General features: G+C 37.0%; 1 protein-coding gene across 8 annotated transcripts in view; it reads right to left on the bottom strand.

Moving 5' to 3' along the window:
• Positions 1 to 6611: 6611 nt before the first annotated feature.
• Positions 6612 to 23210, bottom strand: part of Ccdc181 (coiled-coil domain containing 181) — a 40174-nt gene continuing 23575 nt past the window's right edge. For 6 of the 8 annotated variants that reach the window (XM_074047539.1, XM_074047533.1, XM_074047537.1 and 3 more), the window contains 3 exons: positions 19392 to 19538; positions 8255 to 8409; positions 6612 to 6949 (listed from right to left, as the gene is read on the bottom strand). In XM_074047539.1, coding sequence (XP_073903640.1) covers positions 6787 to 6949; positions 8255 to 8409; positions 19392 to 19538 — 465 coding nt within the window. In that variant the 3' untranslated portion in view covers positions 6612 to 6786. The remainder of the gene's footprint in view (positions 6950 to 8254; positions 8410 to 19391; positions 19539 to 23210) is intronic. The other 2 variants (XM_074047534.1, XM_074047535.1) reach the window with 2 other exon arrangements.

Raw genomic sequence — 23210 nt, 5'->3', positions numbered from 1 at the left:
CCACAAAGGCTGGCCCATTTTCTGACCCTATAGACACAGGTATCCCAAACCAAGGGATGATCTCCTTTAGCAGGCATCTGGCCACCTCTTGGGCCTTCTCTGTCCACGTGGGGAAGGCTTCCACCCATCCTCAAAAGGTACAAACACTTACAGATACTTGCATCCTCAAGCTTGTGGCGTATCAGTGAAGTCCACAATCAAGCTTTCCAGAGGAGTTCTGCCAGTGCTCTGCACCTGAGGCAGTGCCCTTGGCCCTTGCCTGGGATTGTTTTTGGCACACATGCTATATCTTTCACACACTGTCTTACTTATGCTGGAGAGCTTAGGGACATAGAAGTATTGATCAGGCCAGGGTAGTCTTAAGGGTCATTTGCCCTGAGTGGGTTCCTTCATGGAACTGCTTGACAAATGTGGGAGCCAGTGACTCAGAGATGACAATGCGACCATCGGCAAACTTCCACCATCCAACCGGTAGAAAGCTTCCCTTCTAAGTGTTCTGGTGTGCACCGTGGGTCCCATTTAGCTAAGGGACACAGGAACAACTCTGAGTTCAGAGTTGCAGTTGCGTACCCGGCAAAGCGCATGCCATCCCAGACAAAGCTGCTGCCATCTGTGAAATATTCAACATCCAGATGGCTGATAGGCTGATCAGTTAGATCCAGCTGGCTTGAGAAAACTTCATCCATGACCTCTAAGCAATCATATTCCAGGGAGCCTGAGTCAGCCAACAATAGGGTAGCTGGGTTTAGAGTTTTAACAACCTTCAGCCAGATGTGTGGGTTTTCACATAGCATACTCTGGTATGTGACCATCTGAGAGTTGGTCAGCCAATAATTTCCCTCATACTCCTTGAGAGTCAGGATGAAGTGGGGAACCCAGATGGTGAGTTCTTGCCCTAAGGTAAGCTTGTCTCCTTCTACTACTAGGACAATGGTGGCTTCCAGCATGCACAAGCAAAGCAGCCAGCCTCAGGATAGGATATCAAGTTGTTTTGACAAATAAGCTACCAGAGGATGCCAGGAGTCTAGTAGCTGGGTCAGGACCCCAACAGTTGTTCCTTTTTGCTCACAGACGTACAAGAAAAAGGGCTTCATCAAATCTGGCAGGCCTACAGCAGGGCATTGTGAGTGTCCTCTTGATTTCTCTAAAGGCTTTCTCTTGTTCCTCTCTCTATACCAAGGGTTTCTGTCGTCCCCCTCACACACACACTTTGTGGCTTCATAAAGGGGCTTAACCAAGAGAGATTAGTTAAGGATCCAGATTCAGCAGAAACCCACGGCTCCCCAAAAATCTGATTTGCTGGCACATCTTGGGAGCTGGAATGGAACAGACAGCTTGTTTCTTCATGGGGTAGAGACTGCATTACCCCTGTGGCAGGTGAAAGACAAGGTATTTGTTGGTGTTTTGGTAAAACTGGGACTTCAGAGAAACTTTGTATCCTGCCTCCCGTAAGAAAGAGAGAAGGAGATGAGTCCCTTCATACAGTCCTTCTGAGTTGGTGAAGCCAACAGGAGATCATCCACATATTGGAGGAGTGCACAGCCATGTTGGTCAGCTGAGAAAGCTTTGAAGTCAGATGCCAAGACAGTTCTGAAGATAGTGGGGGAGTTTTTGAAAACTTGCAGCAACTGAGTCCAAGTTAGTTGCCCCTTTTCTCCAGTATTGGGATTTTCCCGCCGGAAGATAAAAATAGGCTGGATCTATGGGGCTAAGTGGATGTGTCCTTAAGGTCTAGGCAGGTAAAAAACTTTGGCTCAGCTGGAACAAGGCCTAAGAGCATGTAGGGATTCGGGACTACAGGGTGCAGAATGACAGTTGCTGAATTTACTGCCAAGAGGCCCTGAACCAGCCTAAAATCTTTGGTCCTCGGTTTTCAGATGGGTAATAAGGGGGTGTTCCAGGATGACTGGTATGGTCAAAGGATCCCATACTTTAGGAGTTTGTCAAGGTGGTTTTGAATTCCAACCTGGGCCTTGTGGGGAATGAAGTACTGCTTTTGGCTGATGGGGATGACCCCGGCTTTAATTCCACCACTAGTGGGGGCACATTTCAGGCCAGCCCATGGGCGTTACCTTCAGCCCATAAACCTGGAATCTTGACGGAAGCTCAGGAATTTCAGGAGGCCTTCCCTCAAGGGCATAGAGCTGCATTTCCTACTTTGCATGACCATGAGCGTTAGAGCCTTTGCCTCAGGTCCTCTGAGTTTTAAAGCTGTTATGCCATCAGAATCAAAGGTTATCTGTGCTCTCAGTTTGCATAATAGGTCCTTGCCCATCAGGGCCACAGGGCAATCTGGGAGATGGAGAAATTCATGCCTTACTTCATGGCTCCCAAGATTGCATTGTCTAGACACTAACAAGGGGTGGTGAGCCCAGTTCCTCATAGCCCCAATAATAGCTGCATACTTTTGTGAAAGGGGGCTCCCTGGTTGGGTCACAGCTGAGTGTTCTGCACCTGTATCAACCATGAGGTTAACTCGATGGCCCCCCTATCCTCATTCGGACCATAAAGTCCTGGGGGCCTGGTCTGTCCTATTCCTCCTCATAGCCTTCCAAGGCTGCTAGCCTGACAATGTTTTCCTCCCAGCAGCTGGCTTCCCCAAAGTTAGGCTGATATTTTCCCTTGACAACTCGGCCTCTGTATCTGGTCTGGGGGGCCTTCTGGGAGTCCCTGGCCCATTGGGGACATTCATTCTTCCAGTGCCCATCTTGGTGACAGTAGGTGCATTGATCTCTCCCTAGTTCCTCCCTAGGGCAGGGACATCCCAGGGGCACTGATTGCCATCTGTGGAAGTTGTCCCTGACTCTGCCTGGACCAGCCCATTGGAGCCCACCTACATTCAACAAGGGCCACAGCAAGGAGGTCCACTTTCTTTTTCATCTTCTTGTTGATCTCCCATTTTGCCTCCTAATCTTGATGAACAAAAACCTTTGTGACCACCTACAAGAGCTGGCTGACATTCATTCCAGTGAATCCCTGCAGTTTCTGCAATTTTCACCTTATGTCCCCTTGGGCCTGGCCAACAAAAGCAGCATTAATCATCCACTGGTTTTCAGTGGCTTCTGGGTCAAAAGAGGTGTATAAGCCTCACCCCTGTTAAAATAGCCATCATTAGCAACACCACCAACAACAGGTGTTGGTGAGGATGTGGGGAAAAAGGAACCCTCCTACACTGCTGGTGGGAATGTAAACTAGTACAACCACTCTGGAAAAAAATTTGGAGGCTACTTAAAAAGCTAAACATTGATCTACCATTTGATCCAGCAATACCACTCTTGGGGATATACCCAAAAGACTGTGACACAGGTTACTCCAGAGGCACCTGCACACCCATGTTTATTGCAGCACTATTCACAATAGCCAAGTTATGGAAACAGCCAAGATGCCCCACTACTGACAAATGGATCAAGAAAATGTGGTATTTATACACAATGGAATTTTATGCAGCCATGAAGAAGAACGAAATGTTATCATTCACTGGTAAATGGATGGAATTGTAGAACATCATTCTGAGTGAGGTTAGCCTGGCCCAAAAGACCAAAAATCATATGTTCTCCCTCATCTGTGGACATTAGATCAAGGGCAAACACAACAAGGGGATTGGACTTTGAGCACATGATAAAAGTGAGAGCACACAAGGGAGGGGTGAGGATAGGTAAGACACCTAAAAAATTAGCTAGCATTTGTTGCCCTTAATGCAGAGAAACTAAAGCAGATACCTTAAAAGCAACTGAGGCCAATAGGAAAAGGGGACCAGGAACTAGAGAAAAGGTTAGATCAAAAAGAATTAACCTAGAAGGTAACACACACGCACAAGAAATCAATGCGAGTCAACTCCCTGTATAGCTATCCTTATCTCAACCAGCAAAAACACTTGTTCCTTCCTATTATTGCTTATACTCTCTCTTCAACAAAATTAGAGATAAGGGCAAAATAGTTTCTGCTGGGTATTGAGGGGGTGGGGGGGAGAGGGAGGGGGCGGAGTGGGTGTTAAGGAAGGGGGTGGGGGCAGGGGGGAGAAATGACCCAAGCCTTGTATGCACATATGAGTAATAAAACAATAGTAAAAAAAAGAGGTGTATAAGTGGAAGGCCTCAAACAAATGCTCATAAAACTGACTGGTATTCTCGTCTGGTCCTTGGAGGACTTCTGATGTTTTGTTCGTGTTCTTGGTCTTTTCCCCTCCTTCCTTCATGTCTCCCAATCGTGCCTCCTGATATCATTTAAGCTGCTGGTAGTCTCCGTCATTGTTAGGGTTCCAATGGGCGTCCTCCTCTGGGAACTGAGCCTGAGAACAGGCATGGACATTTAAAGTGCCTGCAGGGGCATGATCTTCCAACCACTTTACAGCTGCCAACGTTTTATGGTGTCACTCTTCAGTATTGAGAAGAGTCAGTAGAAGCTCTGACTCAGCAGTCTGTCCAGGTATGTTTATGCGTTTGGATGATGGGCTCTTATAAGTCAATCAGAGCCTGAGGCTTTTCTGTGAATGAGGGGGTATGATGTTTCTACTTTAGGAGTTCAGTGGTAGTAAAGGACTGGTAGACAAATATCCATCCTCCTCCTTGTATTTGACCATCCTGATCATAATCCATTGGGCCTTGGGCTTCCCTCAGGGGCATAGGCAGGACAGTGGGTGTCTGAGGAGAGGAGGGGTCCTCATGGTGACTGGTTGAATGCAATTGAATGGGGGATGTGCAGTGAGAACTGGTGGACTCAGAATGGATATGAGGTCCATAGGATAGAGGAGGTCAGGGGAGTTGAGGCCCCAGAGGCCTCCGGGCCAGATTTTACAGGTGTGACTGTCCGTGGAGCTTCCCTATCCAATATTGAAGGTGAGGGCGCAGAACTGGGTGCCAGTGGCAGGGGTGGATAAAGTGGCACATAGAGTGGGGGCATTTCCTCAAGCTCCTCAGCCAGTACAGGCTTCTTTGATTTCTCCCTACATTTGAAAGTTGCAGCCACCCTAGATACCATGGTCCTACAGGTTTCTTCCAGACAAGGTCTTAGCAATGCAGGCCAGCTGAGAATTGCATCTTGACAGCAATCAATGTAGGGAAACTGATTTAGTTTCCCAGGCTTCCCTACAATTACCCTATAAACTTCATTGACTACAATTTTGTCTATCGACCCTTCTGGGGGCCACCCTACACCAAAAGCAGGCCAATCTAATTCACAATGGGTCCTAAGCTTGTTAGGGAGTTAACTTCACTCTATAGTCTCCAATAAATCCCTTTTTTAAGTTTTTAAGCATACACTCCAAGGGGGTGCCCTTACTCTGCTTTCCACCCATTAACAGACATGAAGACAGACACAAAGGGGTAGGGGTTTTGCAGGAGAGGTAAGGGATCCTCTGTCTCTGACACATAGGGAAGAACAATGTGAGCCCCTTATCAGTGACCCCTTATCAGTAAAAAAAATAGAGGAAATAAAGGTTGGTTCATCCTAAAGAAACTACTGCCTGTTAAGTTTTATTGCAAAATTAAATAATGTCCACAGTTACCTAAAAAGTCTATTAAAATGTAACTTCTTTCCCTAACTAATAACAAAAGGCTGATCCATTAAATTTTATCAGTCCTTTTTTCCATCTATCTTTCTAAATTACATTATTTATATCCTGTAAAATATGTATCAATATTTATATTTAGAAATACTATTTCATCATCCACTTCACCATCCTCCTTCATTCAGATCCCAAATTTTACCTCACACAGGACTTTTCTCATTTCTTTCTAAAACAAAAATACTTCATTTCCTTAAAAAATTAAGTTAAACATATACTTCTCATCAATCAAGTATTTGGGTTCTGTACCTATTCTATACTTAGTTCAGCAGCCTTACAAGCTTTCTAAAATCATATAAATGTTCAGCTCCATATTGAGTATTGTGAGATATGTTTTTTAACATCATATTTAGTCAAGTGATTCAGTTGACAAGAACCTTTAATAGCACTCTCTACTCTCCACTACACTTGCATGATTACCTTTGTCCTCTACCCTTTACATGTAATTACACATATTAAGACTACTATTCCTCCACATACCAGATTCCTATATAATCATGTATTTCCCAATGTCTACCAAGGAATGTTAGCTTTATAACATAACTAAAAGTATCTGACTGTGTAAGTCAGAGTCTATGTGAATGAACCTCTCACATAGATATACTTTACTTTCCTCATCTGAAAAAAATGAGACAAATGAGACTGTCATAGTAAAGCATTTATAACAATAAAAGGCACATTATAAGCTCAATAAAGGCTAATTTTGTAACATCTAAAATAGTATTAAGCATAATTGTTATTATCTTTTTAATAGTATTAACAAGTGAAATTAGACCTACACTATTGTTTAGCTTACCACAACTACTTAAATTCAAAGTTCGTATAAATAGGACTATAAGGCCTTGCAAAAGGTTTGATGAAGTCACTCCTCCTGTTTTATGAAATGTCCTAATGTACTTTTTAATGATAATAGAAACTATAAATAAAATCTGTCTCCTCTGTGTCTTTTCCAGGTAGAAATGTTAATGAAATAATTTAGAAGGAGAAGAACATAGAGTTCACTTATTGTTCAATTTGTTGCACAAAGAGAAGGCACAGCACATTCCAATACTGTGAGAGAGGTTTATTTTGTTTTAGTGTTAAACAAAAACTTAAATTCACTGTCAATATCACCAAAGGATAAATACCATTTCCACAAATTAGAGTATTACCAAATCACAAGGGCCATAGAAATGATATCCAAATTTTGGTGATAGCAGCTGCTGGATGCAGTAATAGACTCTTCAGTTGTAGTAATCAGTAAAACGAAATGCTCTGGCCTCTGACATGTTATATAGGTGGTTCTGTAAGTGTTTAGAACGTCTGGCTTCTAGTCGGAGCTGCCTTGCTCTCTCTTTGACAGCTTGTTGCTCTGCTATTTTTTCTATCCGTTTCCTTCTGAGCCATCTGTAGAAAGAGACATGATCAGGTTTGGTGAGTATCACCTAAATGTAATTTTTATGCTATAAAGATAGTAAATTGACATTTTTTACATTGAATATATACTTTTACTCTATAAATGTAGAAAACTGTCTTTTTTACACTAAAATACTGCCACAACACAAATTATTAAATATTAACTGAAAAATTTCAGGCTTATACCCTAGGCTCATTCAAGAAAGCATAGTTATATTTGGAATCAAATGTTTGAAATTAAGTTTGTCATGATGAAACTGCCAACTTAATTGGCTTTGTAATAATAAGCACAATATTTTATCTGTTATAAGTGCCTATCCTTCCTTAAGAAATATGATTTTCTAAGCAAATAACTATTTGATAGATTCCAAATAACTTATTTTTTTCAATTAGCTGTATTCTAAAACATTACCTAACCAGGTTAAAAATATTAGTCTGATGCAGAAGTGCTAAAGACTCTTCTTTTTGGAAAAGTAAAGAGTTCTTCCTTTTTAGTTCAATAGTTCTTCCTTAAAATGAAAAAAGCCTAAGCTTCAGCATAAAACAAGGTAGAGGAAGATCACACTCCAAAATATCAAGTCTATAAAACTTGCCTATTTAAAATAACTATATATACATATCTCTGGTACATAAGCATGTAGAGGAAAGTATGCATATATTACATATATATATATATATGGTTTTTTCCAGAAATAAACTTAAGCAACCAACTACCTATTAGAATACAAAAGACTCAAGAAAAATCATAATTTTGTATGTTCCTGAATTGGATACTACTTTAAACAAATTACCTCTACGTCAATTATTGATTAGTTATGGGGAGAAATAAATATGATATTTGATAAGATTATTAATAAAATAAGCAGATGGGAGAACAGTATGCACAGTATACCCTCAATACAGAGAAATATCTAGAAGACATGCATTCCAGTACTAATGGTTTTGATTATGATTTCTGGGTGATGAAAATATAAACAGTTTCCTTTTCCTCAATGGACATTTACTATTGTGTGTGTGTGTGTGTGTGTGTGTGTGTGTGTGTGTGTGTGTGTGTGTGTGAAAGGAGAGAGCGTGAGAGAGAAATAAAAGGGAGGGAAGGGGAAGAAGGAAGGAAGGGAACAAAGGATTTCAAACACATGGACTCAATACTCATTCTATCTCTCCAGGGTTTGCCAGCAATATTATGAATCCAGGTTTATATTCTCAGAACTCGTGAGATAATGCAGAATTTTACCCACATAATTAAAAGGAGGACATGTTAGCTTTTAAAATAAAAATGCCCTGTTTTTAACTTACTGCTTAAAAGCCCTTTCACGGCCTTCTGTTCCTTTGAGGAAGAATAAGCATTCCTCTTGCTTTCTTAGTTCTTCTGTCTTTCTTTCTTTCATTTGCTCTTCATGCTTTTTCTTAAGCCACAATCGAAAGGCTTGTTGTGGATCTCTGTTAACCTGCTGATTAGAAAAACAAATTCTTTTCAATTTAGATCAACCAAAACTACTTTTTGAGGATCTGTCTATGGCACCCCACAAGAGTAAGCACCTAACTCATCAATTTTTCATAATTTCAGATTCATTACCTGCATTCCTGTTATCCAAACCAAATGCATCACCCTCCAATCAGCAACAGTGATTACCCTTTTGTCATATAATTCTTACCTGAACCCACTCCTGGCTTCTTTCAAAAGTCTTATTGAAAAGATGGGAGATAAAGCTCAGTGGTAGAAGGCTTATCTGGCATGTGTGATGCCCAGAGTTCAACCTCAGCATCCCCCACAGAAAACTGAGATAATCAGCAAATGAAAAAAGTATAAAAGCTGTAGTTTCCAAAGATGAACTCTTTGTCAAATAAAAGTAACTTTGCAAAAAAGGTACAAACATGTAAAACAAAGAATTGAATATGAGTAGAATTCCTGAAGGAGTTCCATGGAATGTAGCTTATAAATAAATGATTCAACATTTACATTATTTATCACTTCTCTAAAATTCTAACTTTTGTCCATTTTTAAGAGTATCTGTCAGAAGCAATTTACCTACTAATCTCATCTTCAAAACTGTAATTATTGCTGGGGATGGTGGAATTACACTTGTAATCCCAGCACTCAAAAGGCTGAGGCAGGAGGATTGGGAGTTTGAGGCCAGCCTGGGTTACATAGCAAGAAATTGTCTCAAAAAAACAAAACAAAATTCTAAGTGTTATTGTAGATGGCAGCCATAAGGATTTTTAGTCACAAAAAGATGTTCTCTTAAGGATAACAGCCCTGAGCATTTTGATAAAAGTTAATAGGAATATTTTAATTCATAGTCCCTTGACCTTCATGATGGATACCATCTTCAGTGAATTTTCATAAGTTGAAGATGCTCTTATTTGGGAAAATATAGGAGAGGAAAGAGACAAATTGGGACTCCTGGAAAAAGTATGACTTATTATATGGATGCTTACTTCCTTCAAAATGAGCTCTGCTGTAGAGAAGACCTTTTCCTCCTTCTGCATTTCCTCTTATCTGTACCCCACATTGCCAAATATGATCCTGCCTAATTTATAATATATATGAATATTAGAATTTTTGATATACAAGTAAACTTTTAGGAAAGGATCTAAAGGATCATTGGTTGAACACCTTGAAGTATGGGGATAATAATAGATGACTGAGAAGTGTACAATCTGGAGTTATGGATTAAAAGATTCATCAGGAGTTCAGAGATGAATAGGAATAACTATCCTGTTCTTTTATTCATTCAACAGACATTTATAGAGTATTTACTACATAACAGGCACATAGGTACTGAGTTGCATTGATGCACAAAAACAAGGTTCCTTTTTTTACATATTCTTTGCCTGCACTATAAAATACAATAGCCACAAGTCATATGGGGCTATTTAAATTAAATTTAAAATTTAAATCTGGCATGGTGGCATGCACCTGCAGTCCTACCTACTCAAGAGGTTGAAGGGAGAAGGTCCCCTTGAGCCAAGGATTTCTGACCTAGCCTGGGCAACATAACGAGATCCCCATTAAGGAAGGAAGGAAAAAGGGAAGGAAGGAAGTAGAGAGAGAGAGAGAGAGAGAGAGAGAGAGAGAGAGAGAGAGAGAGAGAGAATGGGAGAAAGAAAAAGGAAAGAGAAAAAAAGAAAGAGAAAGAAGAGAAAGAAAAAGTGAGAGCAAGAAAGAGAGGAAGAGAAAGAAAGAGGGAAAGAAAAAAACAGAGAGAAAGAAAAACAGAAAGAGAGAAAGAAAAAGAGATAGGGAAAAGAGAAAGGAAACGAAAGAAAAGAAAAGAAATCTAGCTGAGCACTGGTGGATCACACCTATAATCCTAGCTACTTAGGACTCAGGAGACAGAGATCAGGAGGATCACAGTTCAAAGTGGATCACAATTCAAAGTCAATCCCAGGCAAATAGTTCATGAGACCCTATCTCAAAAACACCCAATATAAAAAAGGGTTGGCAGAGTAGCTCAAGTGGTAGAGCACCTGCCTAGCAAGCATGAGGCCCTGAGTTCAAGCCCAAGTTCTGAAAAGAAAAGTCTAAAATTCAATATTCTCAGTCACACTAGCTACATTTCAATTACTTAATAGCCACATGTAACTAGTAGTTACTGTGTTGGACAGCAGATATATAAAATATTTCCATAATCATGTAAAGTTTTCTTGAGCAGTGTTGTTCTACAGAGAAAAAAATTGAATTCAAAAAGAAAAGAAGGGGAAAGAGAGAGTAATAATGGGGAAGGAGAGGGAAAGGATGGTATTTAAACAGAAGGTGGAATAGGAAGTTTTGTGATATCTGGAGAAAATTTCAAGCAGTAGAAAAAGTAAGGAGAAAGAATCAGAGAAGGGATTGTGTTTGGCATGTTCAACAAATAACAAAGAGATGAAGTCGAAGCCACAGCAAAGTGGTAGGAGAGCAATAGCAGGCAAAGTCAGAGAAGTAGCCATGATCAGGTATAGGATCAGAGAATATATTTCATTTTGGATTTTCTTTTGAGATGAGAAGCCACTGGAGGTTTCTGAGCATGACATAATATATTCCACATTTTAGAAGGATCATTCTGGCTGCTGTGTGGAAAGTAAACTAGGTGAGGGAGAGGCAAGGTAGAAAAGGGGGAATGTACTCTTAAACTTTTATAATAGTCCAGACAACAGAAAATAGGGTTTGGATTAGGGTAGTGGGATTCTAGATATATTTTGAAGGCAGAATCAACAGAATTCACTCAAATATTGAATGTAATTTTATGTTATACTGTAAATGGCTATTTTAATTATTCCAGGTTTTCTTTTTATGGTTTTGTAAGTCCAACCAAATGAAATAAAACTTTTCTACACTGCAAAAATGAAAGGAAAAAAAGCAACTAATTTCTTGAAGAATTAGTTGGTATAATTCACAAAGAGTTCCTAAATATCAAAAAGGAAGGGACCAATATTACTAATAGAAAAAATGGCAAAGGATTTTTTATGAAAAGAAAATTCACACAGCTCATACATGTCAGTCTTACTCATAATATTACTATGATAAGACAGCACTTGCTACCTATCAGATTGGTAAAGATAAACACATTTGAAAGCACACTTCTTAAAGAGGGTGGTGGGATATAGGAATTCTTACACTTGTTAACAATAATATCAGGAAGCAATATGGCAATACATGTCAAATTTTTAAAAAGGAATAACCAGCAATTCTACTTCCTCAAATGTATCCTTCATTTAAACTTGCAAATTAATATATATGGATAATTTCTATAGGATTTTTAAGTACAAAAGTAATAGAAAAATCTGCAATGCTAATAAATAGGGTAATGATTAAATAAACTATGATTTATCCACACAATGGAAGATTATGATCTATCCCTACAATGGAAGACTTAAAAACCTGCACCTACATACCAATATGAAAGAATTACTAATAGACATTTAATGAGAAGTAAAAGTACCTACCAGTATGTACAGTTGGAGTTTACGTCTGCATATGTATATAAACACAAACACATAATATTCATGAGAAGAAGCACAAAACACTGGTAATGATGATTGGTAATGGAAAAGGGGGACTTACTGGCTGGGACATTGGATTGGAGAAAGAATTCTTCATACTTTTTTGCCTTTGAACTACAGTGTATTACTTTTATAGTCTATTGAGTATTTTTAATATTACTTGCAAGGGATATATTTTTAAGTTTTAATTTTAAATGATGGAAATAACCTCAGATGAACAAAGAAAGAAAGAAAAGGCACATATACCCCAGGACACTTATCTTCCTCAAAAGATAATCAGCATTTCCTTTTCTGTTATATTAATTTAGTAAATATTTAAGAATATACACTTTCAAAACTTAATGTAAATTAAATAATAAATTTTAATTCTACCCCCCAAATTACTGCATGAGGTAACAGTAAATAACTTTTTATATTGGGGGAGCAAAAATGCTAAGATAGTAGATGGAATGTAAAAAACCAGAATGAAGTATAAAGATTAAAGATGAATAATAAAAATAATTCCTAATGGATCAAACTTTCTGGCTAAAAAATAAAAATGTAAGATTTTGAATTGAGGACTTCTGCAACCAGGCATTATGGAGTAATTGGTATTGGACTTACCCTTTGCCCTATAAAACCAGACGAAATATATGTAGAAGCTGTGATTGCTGAGAGGAAAAATGCATGATATCAATCCCATATTTACCCTGGCTTTCTACCTGTTGGCACGTTCTTGATCATATTAACAGGAAAGGGGAGGGGCATGGCGTAGAGCAGTCATCAGTCTCTCTGGGCTCATTAAATACAGATAGAGCAGGATACTGGGAAGAAAGTCAGGCCCAGGGAAGCTCTGTGGGTTCTCCCAGGGTCTTAGCAAGGAACTGGCTGTGCATGCATAGAGTGAGGCTATAAAGTCTAGCAGAGAGCAACTGCTACAAGTGATGAAGATACCAGAGACTGCACAATTCCCACCAGAGTTGGTGTACCTTGCTTACTATCCCCAAAGGGTCACTCTTTGGGAGTAAGGATTATGTACTTGAGTAAGCACCATGCTCTAAAGATTAGGGACAAAACCAAAAGAGACCCATCATAACAAAGCGTAAAACCAAATATAACAGAATCAAGAGGATTAAATACTAATTTAACTGACTGTTAGAACAAAATTGAATATACTTTAAAGGAAAATAATATAAACTATTTATGACTAAAGATCCACAGAGTCTATTGCACAATTTTAAAAAATTACTGGTATATGAAGAAATAAGAAAATGTGACCCATAATTCAGAAAGATACCATAAATAGAATCAGATTCCAAGATAACACAGATATTGGAATTTTCCCACAAAAACTTTAAAATAGGTCTAATGTTTTAAGGAATTAAAGAAAGAAATGAATATAACCAATGTACACATAGGGAATCTCAGCTAAGAAACAGAAACTTAAGGGAACAAAAGAAGCAAAACCAACCTAAATTCTCTGAATGGGTTTAGCACTGGACAGAAAACTAAAGAAAGTATCAATGTCTACAGACAAATGAATAGAAATTAACAAACTGAACAAAGAAATAATTTTTAAATAAACAGAACTTCAGTAATATGTGACATAATAGCAAGCATCCCAACATGTGTGAAATTAGATTTCCAGAAGGAAAGGGAAAGATGGGGCAAAAAATATGAAGAAATAGCGTATCAAAATTTCTCAAAACATGGTACAAAAAATCAACATACAAGTCTAAGAATCTCAGGAAAACCCAGGATTGGTAAATTCAAAGGGAAGCACACACATAATAAACATTTGAAAACCAAAGACAGAATAAAATTTAAACAGCTACAGAAAAAAAACCATGCATTACGTACTATGTCACCACAATAAGAATAATAGCCAACTTCTGATCAGAAACAATGCAATTAAATACCATCAGTCCAAAATTCTATGTCCGATAAAAAAAGAAAAATCCTTCAAAGTGATACATTTCTGATACACTCAGTGAGCATATTATGAGCCCCAGAGAAAGGATTTTTAAAAATACTACAAGGCATTTAAAGAAAAGAAAATGGAGTATTTAAAAAACATTTGATTAATCCATAAGAAAGCAGGAAAGGGTAAGTAATGGAATTAAAAAGAGATGTAACAAAGAGCAAATCTCAATATTCTACACTTAAAACCTGCCATATCAATAATTAAATATAAATGAACTCAAATTAAAAGGAGTAAATTTCTGGACTACATGATCTAAATATATGCTGTCGACTCAAGTCATTCTTTAAATATAAACCACAGCTATACTGAAAGTAAAACAGAAAAGATACAATATGCAAGTGGTAAGCTTAAGAAAGTAGGTGTGGCTTAATTAACATCAAACAAAACAGATTTCAAGATGAAAAGGGCATTTTCTAACGTGAAAAGGTCATTTGTCAGAAAGACAAAACACTACATGTATATATACAACACTTTAAAATACATGAAGCAAAGCTCAAAAACTATGAAAGATAAAAATAAGTGTACAATGACAGCTGAAGTTTTAACACCACTTTCTCAGTAATTCATATTGCATGTTCTCACTCATTTGTAAAACCTAGACCTAAAATAATGATGGTGGTGGGGGATGATGATGATGATTAATGATGGGACATGAATGGGGAATCAACAGGAAAAGGAAAAGACATTGAGGGGTGAAGATGATCATAGTATGCTATACATATAATAAATGTGAACACAACATAATGAAAACCACCACATTATATTTGAAAAAGAGGGGAGGAAGGAAGAGAAATAATGGAGAGAATGAACTTATTTTTTTTTCTTTTATTATTCATATGTGCATACAAGGCTTGGGTCATTTCTCCCCCATGCCCCCACCCCCTCCCTTACCACCCACTCCGCCCCCTCCCTCTCCCCCCCCCAATACCCAGCAGAAACTATTTTGCCCTTATTTCTAATTTTGTTGTAGAGAGAGTATAAGCAATAATAGGAAGGAACAAGGGTTTTTGCTGGTTGAGATAAGGATAGCTATACAGGGCATTGACTCACATTGATTTCCTGTGCATGGGTGTTACCTTCTAGGTTAATTCTTTTTGATCTAACCTTTTCTCTAGTACCTGTTCCCCTTTTCCTATTGGCCTCAGTTGCTTTAAGGTATCTGCTTTAGTTTCTCTGCGTTAAGGGCAACAAATGCTAGCTAGTTTTTTAGGTGTCTTACCTATCCTCACCCCTCCCTTGTGTGCTCTCGCTTTTATCTTGTGCTCATAGTCCAATCCCCTTGTTGTGTTTGCCCTTGATCTAATGTCCACATATGAGGGAGAACAGAATGAACTTATTTTAAGAACACTATCTACATGTATTAGAATTACCACAATGAAACCCTCTAATATTGTTAATGTATAGTATTTTAAAACTATAATAAAACTATTTGAAAAATGGAGAACAGTAAGAATATAGAAGATTTTAAGAACACTATCAACCAACCCAATCATATTCACACTATTACAATCTTACATCAAATGCAGAGTATACAAGGTATACAAGTGCTATGGTGTATTCACCTAGATGGACTATACATACATTTATTTGCACATGTATATACATATGCCATATATATATATATACACAATTATATATATATATAATTGAACAAGGGAAGCAAATTTGATCACACAGGTAAAGACATATTTAGGTACTTCTCCTAAAATGGCAATAGAAATTCCACTACCTAAAAATCTCTCTTTCATCAACTGTAAAATAGGTCATTCCACAACTTACATATACCAAAGATATTTTCTGTAAACTATGACTCACATTAAACACAATGTTCCACAGAAATAGTAAATAGAATGCACTTATTATCACAATGTATTAATAAGCCAAATTAATCAGCTACCAAAACTTAATTATATTAGTCTATGATACAGTTTCTCATTTAAATTACTTGTTAAGATAGATTGAAATGTGCCAAAACATAAAAAAATAGAAATTGCAAAGGAAAATATATAACCATGATGTCATATTACATAAATACTTTTTGATACAAATTATGTTCATTATGGCTCATGTTTTCAGAGAGTTATACAAATTACTATTTACTGTTTTCAAAGAGAGCACAAAAAAGAATGCTAAAGTATACATTTATTTTACCAAACACCTAATAAAAAATTATAGTAGGCAGAATTTGATGAGTCCTAAAGGCCCATTTTCTTCCAGGAAGCTATCAGCAATACAGTCAGAGCTGCGTTTTCCTTTATCGCTGATTGACATACAAGCTCCTTTTATTTTTTATATCCTTAATCACTAATCACTACAGCACTGTGCTGTGTTACACCCTTACCATATTCTGAATTCCTGTCCTCTCTTATTAACTTTACTGTTTTGTCTCTGTGATTCTATTCAGTCAAATAAAAACTCCAAACACCCTTCCTGCTCCCTGCCAGTGAAAAGGCCCTAGCTTTGAGCCTCCTATGCAACCCTGATTTGTATCCAAGAACAGTTTCTGTCAAAGATACATTTTCCACCGTGTTTCAAGCACTTCAAAGGTCAGGCAAAGAATGTAATATTTCCTTCATTCCCTCACACTTCTCCCACATTACATTCCTTTTTCATCCAAAATAAACCAATGCTACTTTAACATTTATAACATTTGGGGCAAAGTGTAGAGGTGCATGCCTGTAATACCAGCTAGGTGGGAGACAGGGGTAATCATGGTTGGAGACCAGCTTGGGCAAAAAAGTTAGTGACATCTTATTTGAAAAAAAAAATAAACCAAGCCAAGTGTGGATGCATAACTATAATCCAAACTATGCAGAAATACTATGTAGGAGGATCATGATCAGAGGCTGACCCTGGGCAAAAGTGTGAGACTACCTGAAAAATAAACTGAAGCAAAAAGGGCTGGGCTCATGACTCAAGTAGTAGAGCAAGGCCCTGAATTTGCAAAACCTCTGGGATACTTTTAAAAGACTGAACCTACAAATCATGGGCATAGAAAAAGGAGAAGTGGTGTAAGCTAAAGGCACAAGAAACATATTCAATAAAATAGTAACAGGAAATTTCCCAAATCTTAAGAAAAAGATGATCATCTACAGGAGGCCATTAGGACTCCAAACAGACAAGACCAGAAAAGAACCGCCCCATGTCATATTATAGTTAAATCATTTGACACACAGAACAAGGAAAGAACATTGAAAGCTCTAAGACAGCAGTGCCAACTCACCTACAAAAGTAAACCCATCAAGATAATAGCAGGTTTCTCAACAGAAACTTTAAGAGCAGGGTATTGAATTGTGCATGTAAGAGCAAAGTATTGAATGGTATATTTCAAGCCCTAAAAGAAAATAACTTCCAATCTAGATTGTTCTACCCACAAAAGCAGTACTTCATAACTGAAGAATAAAAACTCTCCATTTTAAACAAAAACAATTCATGACCACTAAACCAGCTCTGTAGAAGATAATTAAAAAAATCCTGCACATAGAAAAGGAAGATAAACCATGAAAATATGGGAAAAATACATCTCACCAGATGGGTGGATGAGAAAATGAGTAGAAAAGGATCAAACATTACAAAACAAAAGGGAAGAAATTACAACATACCTTTTAATAATAACTCTGAATGTCAGTGGTCTCAATTATCCAATCAAAAGACTCAGACTAGAGGACTGGATTTAAAAAAAGACCCAAATATTTGTTGCCTACAAGAAATGCACCTCACTGAAGAAAAACACAAGCTTAAAGTAAAAGGAGGGAAAAAAGTTTTCCAAACAAATGGATACCAAAAGTAAGCAAGAATATATTCATATCTAAAAAAAAACAGACTTAAAAAATAGTCAGAAGAGACAAAGTCATTTCATATAAATAAATGGAACAATATATCAAGAGGCTATAACAACTGTAAACATATAAACAAAGAATGTTGGTGCACCTAGTTTCATAAAGGAAACACTATTGGACAGATAGATTCCAACACAGTAACAATAGATGACATTAATATCCCACGCTCAACAATAGATAGGTCATTCAAACAAAAAAAATCAACAAGGAAACAATTTTCTCCATTGCACGTTACCCACTCCTATGGCCACACATCAATAATCCCCAAAACTACTCCAAATCACTAATTTCCCAATTCACTCTCTACTCTTAACCTCTTCCTGATCACTACACAAATTACTCCAGTTAATCTACAATATCTTTACCTGTGTGTTTTGTAGGTACTTTAATCTCAACAACTTAAAACTGAAGTGGTAACTTCCCCAAACCAGTATCTTATCTACTGCTATAGGGAATGGCAACAGCAGCCACCAAACTGCTCAAAAGTAAACCTGGTGTATTCTTTTTACATCTCTTTCTCCCTCACATGCTTTAGGTAATAAATTGCCAAGTTTCTTCAATTAATACTTCAAAACATATCACAACTGTTTTTGTCACTTCTGCTATAACTCTAACTCAAGTCACCATAAGACAACTATATCTAATTTCTAATTACTCTCTTCATATCTGCTCCGGCCCCCTCCAATTCATCCACAAGATGGCAGTCAAAGTAACCTTGTAGAAATGCATGTATAAAGTGTTACTACTTTGTGTCACTAATTTCAGTGGCTTCCCCAACAGGATAAAATACAAAATCCATGGTAGAGCTACAAGGTGCCACATGATCTGCTTCCTGTCCTTTTTCAAAATCTTCGTACTCTCACCAGGTTATTTCCTGTCTCAAGGTGTGCTCACATTGTTTCTTGGCATGGTTAATGGCACAATATTATAATTTGTCTAACTATTCACAAATGAGGAATGGTTGAATAAATGAACAGTGGAATACCATGGATCTATATGGAAAGAAAAGAAAGGTCTAAATGTGATGGCCTAGAAATATGTCACTGATGAAGAAAAAAAATATGTAACAGTATTTTTGACATATAGCTATGTAAATATTAAATAAGACATGGTTTCACACCATGCTGTTAAAAATGGTTCTCACTAGGAAATGAGGCTTGAAGAGCTGAGAAGTGAATGTTTTATATATATCTAATAAGGATATGGATGACTGCTACTTTCTCTTACATTTTTCTTTATGTTTTAAATTTTAAAAAATTAAATTGGCATCTTAAATTTGCTAGCTTTTACATAAGATTTCTCTATGTGTCTACTCAAAGTAGAAAGTCTATAGGTTTACATGTAGGGTAAGTGGGTGTTTATCTGTTCTATCTGAATATCAAATTTATACTATTTTCAAAAGATGAATTAGTAGTTTTCTATTTTCTGTGCTAAGAAAGTTTGAATAATATGGGAATAATTTCATTTTTACAGGGCTATTAGAAATTGCAAAGTCACTGCCTATTGTACTTTTTTGCAGGGGTAATTCCTTGGATCATTTTCTACTTCTACAGGTTCACAGTCTAAGATGCAGACCTCCCTTTTATAAATAAGAGCAGCTTTCATATCTATATGAAGTTCTCTTTTAAAGAGAAGTTTTACTTACTCTACTGTTCATGTATTCAATTTGCTTTGCTCGCTGAATTCTCCTCATTTCTATAACCTGCTCTCTTTTCTTTTGCAACCATGCTTTAAATACCAGATCATTCTCTTTTTTCTTTTCTTTCTCTTCTTCTATTTTCCGTTGTTCTTCCTGGTGGAAAGAATATGGAAATACATTAATGAAAAAATAATGAAATTGCAGATGAGTGAGAACAGACATATTTTGAGATCTGAAATTATAACCTTTACCCTTGAAATTTTCCATCTGAAAATTGTTCCTCCTTAAAAAAAATAGGGTCTTGGGGCAGAGCAAGATGTTGGCTGAGAATCATCCAGCAGAGATCTCTCCTCACAGACACACAAACTGAATAGCTACTCTCACAAAACTCGTGGAACAGTAGATTTGTTTACACCAGCATTGTCACAAACATCCAATCTGCCAGCACAGAATGAGTACCGGGGTCTGGAGGTGATTAGAAGGGTGAGTATAACTGCAGCAGCTAGGATCCCCAGGCCAGACTGGCTGGATCTTCTAAGGGAACCTTCTAATCAACTAGACCATGCCAACCATGTCACAGAAAACCCTACAAGTCAAAAGATAGACCCTTGATGACCAGCTCTGATACTAGCCCCACATGTACCTAAGAGGTCTGATCAGTGGAGAGCGTCAGCAAACCCAGAACCTACCACTGCATCACTGACTTGAGAATGGTGTTGGTTGAGAAGAATGTAGCCCTTGAATTTGCGGAGGCCTGGGAGACTTGGAGAACAGGAAGGTCAAGTAGGGAGTGAAAGTGGACTCTGGGATGTTAGCAGCCCAGCAACTGGGATCTGGCACAGGAACTTGCAAACAAAATTTTAAGTCTATTTTCCTGTGTTAGGTCCTCTGCTCAAAGTCTTAACAGGCACTAACTGGCCAGTCTACAATGAGTTAAATCTCCAAAACAGAAAGCAGCCCCTATTGGCCTAAACAATTGATTCAGACTTTAAAAAAAAAAAAAAAAAAGCTGTTCTAGGAAGTAGAGGAAGTTTGGTCCCAACATCAAAGAAAATATAGACTTTTTGTATTTGTCTTTTTTAATTGTTAGTTTGCTTTGGGAAATTTTATTCTCTCTTTTGTTACAGTCATTATATATGAGCCATAGCGCCTACCTTTTAATATTCAATTTTTAACCACCTCTTCTCCCTTCCTCTCCTACCACCCTCCCCTATTTCTATTTTATTTTAGTACATGATTAGATTAGTTCTCTCTCCCATTTTTATTCTTTCCCTTTTCTCTCTTTCATAATCTTTCTTTATTGCATAATTTTTGGTATATTGTTAGATTGCAAGGTTGCTTTTTTTTCATTTTTGTCCTTTCTATTTCACTATATCTTTAGCTGGACCTCCTCTATCTGCTTACTTCTGTTCATTATCCCCTCTTTAACCACCTCCCCTTACATACTTATTACAGCATACATCTTTACTATTCATTACCCTTATTAACTAGTGTCTTCTTGGTTCACAAAGTATTATCTTTGCTCTTTTATTCCTCTCAAGATATTGGAGCAGTGGTTATAACTGTCCTTAGAGATTGCTGTAATCTCATGGTATGTGTGTGTTTTTCTTAATCAACTGTGATTAAATCTTTAGCTACTCTTCTTTCTGAATGGAGTGGGAGGTCAAACTCAGTATCATTAGCAAGGGTGGCAAATGTGTGACTACTGAGATACATCCCCCAGTCCAGTGGTGAGAAAATATACCCAGTTTTGCCTAAACATTGTGAATATGTCAATGAAAGGACAGAGATTTCAGGATTAAAACATCCAACCAAAAATATGACCTCAGATGAATAAATCCCAGTATGGAAAAACAGACAACATGTCTCTTCCAAAAATCAACAATTCCAAAATAAAGGACTTAAAGGATACTGAAGTGGGTGAAATCTCAAACAATGAACTCAAAAAATGATAAGAATGATCAACAACATTAAGTGGACATGTATAAACACCTGAATGAATTCAAAGAGAATACAAAAAAAAACAGATGAATGAATGCAAAGAGAATTCAAATAAACAGCAGAATGAAATAAGAAAGGCAATACAAGGATATGGAAGAACAATTCAATAAAGATATAGAAATCCTGAAAAAGATGAACTGAAATTTTGCATATGAAAAGCTCAATTACTCAAATAAAAAAGCTCAGTTGAAAGCCTGGTTAATAGAATGAAACAAAGTGAGGATAGACTATCAGGGCTTAAAGATAAGTAGAGGAATTAGGACACTCATGTAATGACAAAAAATTAGAAAAAAAAGTATAAATGGAACATGTAAGACCTCTTGGGAAACACAGAAACACCAAAACTATGAATCATGAGTATAGAAGGCATAGATAACATATTCAATAAAGTAACAGAAGAAAATTCCCCCAATCTTGAAAAAGAGGGACTTATCCAGGTTTAGAGGCTTTTAGGACATCAGACAAGATCAGAAAATAAACTCTCCAAGGCATATTATAGTTAAAAAATAAATATACAGAACAAAGAAAGAATATCAAAATTTGCAAGAGAGAAGCAGTAAGTCACATAGAAAAGTAAACTCATCAGAATAACAAGATTCCTCAATAGAAATCAAAAAACGAGGGCAAAAAATGAAATTTTCCAAGCCCTGAAAGAAAATAATTCTCAACCTAGATAATTATACCTAGCAAAGTTATCTTTCATAATTGAAGGAGAAATAAAACATTCCATAATAAATGAAAATTAAAGAAAGTCATGACCCTTAAACCAATACTGCAGGAGATACTTAAAGGAATCCTACACACAGGGAAGGAAGATTAATGCTACTAGTAGAATATAAAAATAAGTAAATCCCACTAGATGAGTAGATAAGCAAATAAGGATTAGGAAAGAAGCAAACATCACAAAAGCAACAAAATGACAGGAACTACTACATACTTATCATGGTCTAAATGTTAATGGTCTTAAATTTCTAATCCAAAGACACAGACTGGTAGAATGGATTAAAATATAAGACCCAACCATGTTGCCTATAAAACATGTACCTCACTGGCAAAAACAGACATAGGCTTAAAGTGAAAGGATGGAAAAAGATACTCTAAGCAAGGAGAGCCCCAAAACAAGCAGGAGTAGCTATACTAATATCTGACAAAGCAGACTTGAAACCAAAATTAGTCAGAAGAGACAAGGTCACTTCATATTGGTAAAGGGAACAATCCATCAAGAAAAGATAACCATTGTAAACATGTATGCACAAATGTCACCACACCAAATTTCATAAAACAAACACTACAGTACACAAAATCACAGATAGTACCCAATAAAATAATAGTGTGTGACTTCAATACTCTACTCTCACAAATAGATAGGTTTGACAAAAAAATCAATAAAGAAACTTCCGTATTAAATGACACTGTAGACCAAATGAACTTATGAGACATCTGTAGAATATTTCACCCAACAGCTGCATAATATCCATTCTTCTCAGCAGTCCATGGAACTTTCTCCAAAATAGGTATTTTAGGACATAAAGCAAGTCTTAACAAATATAAGAAATTGAAATAATCTCCTGTACTTTATCAGACCCCAATGAAATAAAACTAGTAATCAATAATAGAGAAAATACATAAACTATTAAAATACATGGAGAATGAAGAACACATTACTGAATGACCAGTGGGTCATCAAAGAAATAAGGAGGAAATAAAATAATTCTAGAGTTGTATAAAAATGAAAATATAACTTACCAGAACCTTTGAGATACAGCAAATGAAGTGTTTATAGTTATGTGTCTATTATAACTATGAGTGCCTACATTAAAAATC

The sequence above is a fragment of the Castor canadensis genome, chromosome 11 (assembly GCF_047511655.1).
Source record: "Castor canadensis chromosome 11, mCasCan1.hap1v2, whole genome shotgun sequence".
Classification (NCBI taxonomy): Eukaryota; Metazoa; Chordata; class Mammalia; order Rodentia; family Castoridae; genus Castor; species Castor canadensis.
This window is presented reverse-complemented; position numbering and strand designations above follow the sequence as displayed.